This window comes from Rhagoletis pomonella, unplaced genomic scaffold (genome assembly GCF_013731165.1).
Source record: "Rhagoletis pomonella isolate Grant_MI unplaced genomic scaffold, Rhpom_1.0 Rhpom_scaffold_08566, whole genome shotgun sequence".
Lineage (NCBI taxonomy): Eukaryota > Metazoa > Arthropoda > Insecta > Diptera > Tephritidae > Rhagoletis > Rhagoletis pomonella.
The window spans coordinates 1-3,947 of NW_023467093.1; the positions used below are offsets into that span (position 1 = coordinate 1).

At 33.7% G+C, this 3,947-nt stretch overlaps 1 protein-coding gene across 2 annotated transcripts; it reads right to left on the bottom strand.

Annotated features, from left to right (window-relative positions):
• Positions 1-350: 350 nt before the first annotated feature.
• On the bottom strand, positions 351-3,354 carry LOC118756055 (ras-related protein Rab-8A-like). 2 transcript variants are annotated; one of them, XR_004995092.1, is made up of 5 exons: positions 3,126-3,354; positions 2,477-2,569; positions 2,265-2,378; positions 1,854-2,179; positions 351-1,779 (listed from the first exon to the last, which is right to left on the bottom strand). XR_004995092.1 is itself a non-coding variant. In XM_036490848.1 (4 exons), exons 1-4 carry the CDS (start codon positions 3,204-3,206, stop codon positions 2,066-2,068), a joined length of 402 nt encoding a protein of 133 aa, XP_036346741.1. In that variant the 5' UTR covers positions 3,207-3,354; the 3' UTR covers positions 351-2,065. The 2 variants fall into 2 exon arrangements, 1 of the variants encoding a protein (XP_036346741.1); XM_036490848.1 differs by having other exon boundaries at positions 351-2,179.
• Positions 3,355-3,947: the final 593 nt, after the last annotated feature.

Sequence of the window (3,947 nt, forward strand, 5' to 3'; positions counted from 1 at the left end):
AAGAATGAACGCAAGGCCAAAGAAACAAACTATTATAATAAAAATTGGGCACAAGTGCGCTCGGGTATATAAGTATAAAAATACAAATGCGTAAAAATGAATCTGGAAACTTTCCTATTCGGCCTATTATCGATAATTAGTTGTTTACACTTTTATATGGAAGTGCGTCGCAATACATTTGCATGCTATTTCTAAGTAACGTTAAATTGTGGAAAAGGGACTTTTGTGGTTTGAGTGTTTTCATTGTCATGCTAAGCGTGATTTTTTTATCCCTGCGATGTTAAGGTACTATGGTAAATGTGAAATTTAGTTATGCTAAAAATGATTTTTTTTAATAAGTAAATTTCCTGCTTAATATTGATGTTTTTTTGTTATTTAAATTATGGATAGCCATGCAAGATTGCGTCCTTTTTCTGATAGAAATAGTATAATATTTAGTAAAATGAAACATTCGAAAAAATCAGTGTAAGTAAGAAAACAAATATGTACTATAAAATTGTTTATGTATTTTTATGCACACTATTCAACAAAACAACTCTATTTTCGATAGCCTTATATGGCCAAATGTTGCCACAATAAAATGCTGTGTTGCGCAACAATTTCTGAAAATGAGCAAATCCAAATTTTAAAATTCAATTATTTTTAAGAAAAATTTTAATCCGTGTTGCGTGTATAAACTAATTAAACTATTTAACAATTTTTTCGAAATCTTTTAAGTCTCATTTTAATCAAGTTCCGATTCCCAGTCAAATATCTTTTGTCCAACACTGTACATATGTACATAATGTGTATGTTTTACTTACATATATATGTACATATGAGGCTTTGAGAGCCAAAGTAGCCTTACATTAAAAAGGTGAGGTACAGCTTAAAATGCATTAATAGAATGAAACGCTAATAGCCCGAGACACGCCTGTTCAGTTTTATTTTACTCTAACAGGCAGCATCACGTAGATGCAATGAACTTTTCAGTGAAAGACCCTATTTATCAGGGACGTGAACCGGATGAAAAATTTGGTCGGTTCGGTTTAGCGGTTCGAACCGTTTTTGCACTTTTGCATTGGTTCGACAAAGCGTTTTTTTTAGTCTTTGAACCGGGGTTTTGGTTCTGTTCAAGGGTTGGGGGAAAAAAAATAACGCGCAAGTCTGAGTGTAAAGTGTCAAGTGCAACAAAGCGCAAGGTTAAATTTTAAGTGTGTGCTAAATGAGATGAGTTGCCTTTACATTTGATATTTCCACATGGTAAACAAACGTTGTAGGTATTACCATATTTAACGAAACGAAACAAAAGCGTGTAAATTTATCTAATGAAAATTGGATTAAACTAACCTTTAAACCTTTATGAAAATTGGTTCGGTTTCGGTTCGGATCAAACATTTGTGGAAAATTTCGGTTCGGTTAATGGTTCAGTTAATTAATAGAAAAAATCGGTTTTCCGGTTCAAAACCGGTTCGGTTTAAAACCTGTTCACGTCCCTGCTATTTAGTATTTATAAATCCTTCCTTCGCATATTACTCAAACAAATTTTTTCGTATGTAGATATGCTCCTCTGACTCTCATTGCCTCATATGTACTTACATATGTATGTTCAAGAGTAAATTTTCATTAATTAGCAACCAAACGGCAATTAATTTATGGATGTAACTAACTACTCCAGCGCCTAATTAATGGTATTTCAAAAAACACTGTTTAAAGTAACCCAATTCGCAATATACATATGTACGTACGTACATATGCTACAAATATGAAGCGTTGAGATTCAAACAGCGATTTATTTCTCTGAGGAATATACATAAGTTTCGACTAAATTGGCTTTGTTCCTTCAAAATATACATACAATCATACATACATACATACGTACGTCTGAGTCTGCCTGATTTCAAAATCCAGCCAACCAACGTTCCCACACTCACACTGAATGCACTTGCCCGGCCAGTGGTATGTACTTGTATACTTAGGCGTACATATACACGCATATGTTTGTATGTATGCATGGAAGTATTCCACTATAGCACTCTATTGGACGTATTGTTCCTTAGGAGTATGTGGAATATTTCCGTTCGGCTTAGCAGGAGCAACGATTGCCTTCGGACAAGCTGGCCAAGCTGAATGTACCTAAGCCGTTGGAACCGGGCGATTTTTTGTCTTGTGTCTTTTCGTCGTTATCAAAATTATCACCCTGAAATAAAATAAACGAGTAGGTATAAACAATTTTTTTAGATAATTATGTAAATGTGGGTAAAACATTATATGTATAGAGTTACCCGGCGTTCGCGCTGTTCTCGGATTTTTCTTGCCAATGCTAGAAAAGCCTCCTCAATGTTTATGTTGCATTTGCAGGACACCTCAAAGAATGGCATATCGAAGTTTTCAGCAATCTGTGCGTGAAATAATTAAATTAATACATTTTAAATAGACTGAATGAAATAGGTATGTTACATAATTAACTTTTATTTAATTTGCCATTTGAACTCACTTTTTCGCCTCTTTCTTTGTCAACCGCTCGCTGCGTTGCCGAACATTCGCATTTGTTGCCAACCAAGACTTTGACAACATCCGGTGACGCGTTCTACGCATATAAATCAAGGCAATTTAATAATTTGTTGTTAAATTATAAAAATTTATACATACATTCATATGTTTGTATTAGAGCATTGTACGAGTACATAATTATTTATATTTAATACGAGTAACCACCATATCCTATGCGGCGAGTACACACCATTTGCTATCGCGACATCGCTGGCTATTAGATACTTGTTTAGTAATTGTTCAGGAAGCAAAAAGCCTGGCAATTTAAACGTATTTAGTTTGGCTAAACTAATTAAAATCAAAAAATTTAGTTCCAAAAACTAGTCTTTAATCTTTAATTTGCTTATTAAGTTTTCATTTTTCTTGCTTAATGAATCCACTTATGTTTAAATTAACTGAATTTGAAATCTTAAACTTTATGCAATAGATATATATGTATGAAAGAGAAATCTCCAAATGTATCTAATTTATAATCGCACTGTGGCAATAATAAGGCGAGTAAGTTTCAACAGTATGTACAATCGTGCGATGTGCAACGTAATCGTGCAGTGCTCTTATATGTTTATATGAACATAACATAACATATGAAATACCTCTTGAATATTTCGCAGCCAATATGACAGGTTATTGTAACTCTCCAAGTTCGTCACATCATACATCAGTAGTATGCCCATAGCTCCGCGATAATAAGCTGTGGTTAGCGTTCGAAATCTTTCTTGTCCTGCTGTATCCCAAATTTGTAGCTTTATTGGCACTCCATCCAAGTTGATGAGTTTCTGTTTGAAATCGATACCTAAGCACGCAGGAAGTTAATTAAACTGTGAGTGGCTTAAAATAGATGTACATATGTATGTAAATAGAAATACACAAAAGGATATAAGTGTATGTATATGTATATATGTATGTATATATGTATGTATGTAGGTCTCCTTATCTGGTGTCGGAGCACAGCATGACAACAAATTGGTCGACGAGCCAGCCCGAAAGGAGTCTGCTCTTGATAAATAGCACTGTTAAAAATGTGGCCAACCTTAAGTAAAAAAAGACCTGCAATCATGCAGATTTATTTCTACATATTAATGGAATTGAAGCACCAAATTAGATTTTACATTCTGAGTAGAAAGCCCAGTGTTTCGCCTGAAATGTACTCGAGTATTCGGCACTGGCTTTTGGACCATTGGAGTATTTATTTTCTTTTATTATCAAATCTCACATTACAAACTTAAAGTACGATTTTTTTGGACTAATACATATACATACATATGCATTTGAATGTGTTATGCAATTAGGTATTTTAAGTAGACGTACAAAATTTTAGTTAAACACAATGTTTAATGTCGAAAACCAGCATTAATTTGACGATATCACTTGTGTGCTGCCAAATTTCAGTTTCAAAAATTCGGTTTTTTTGGACA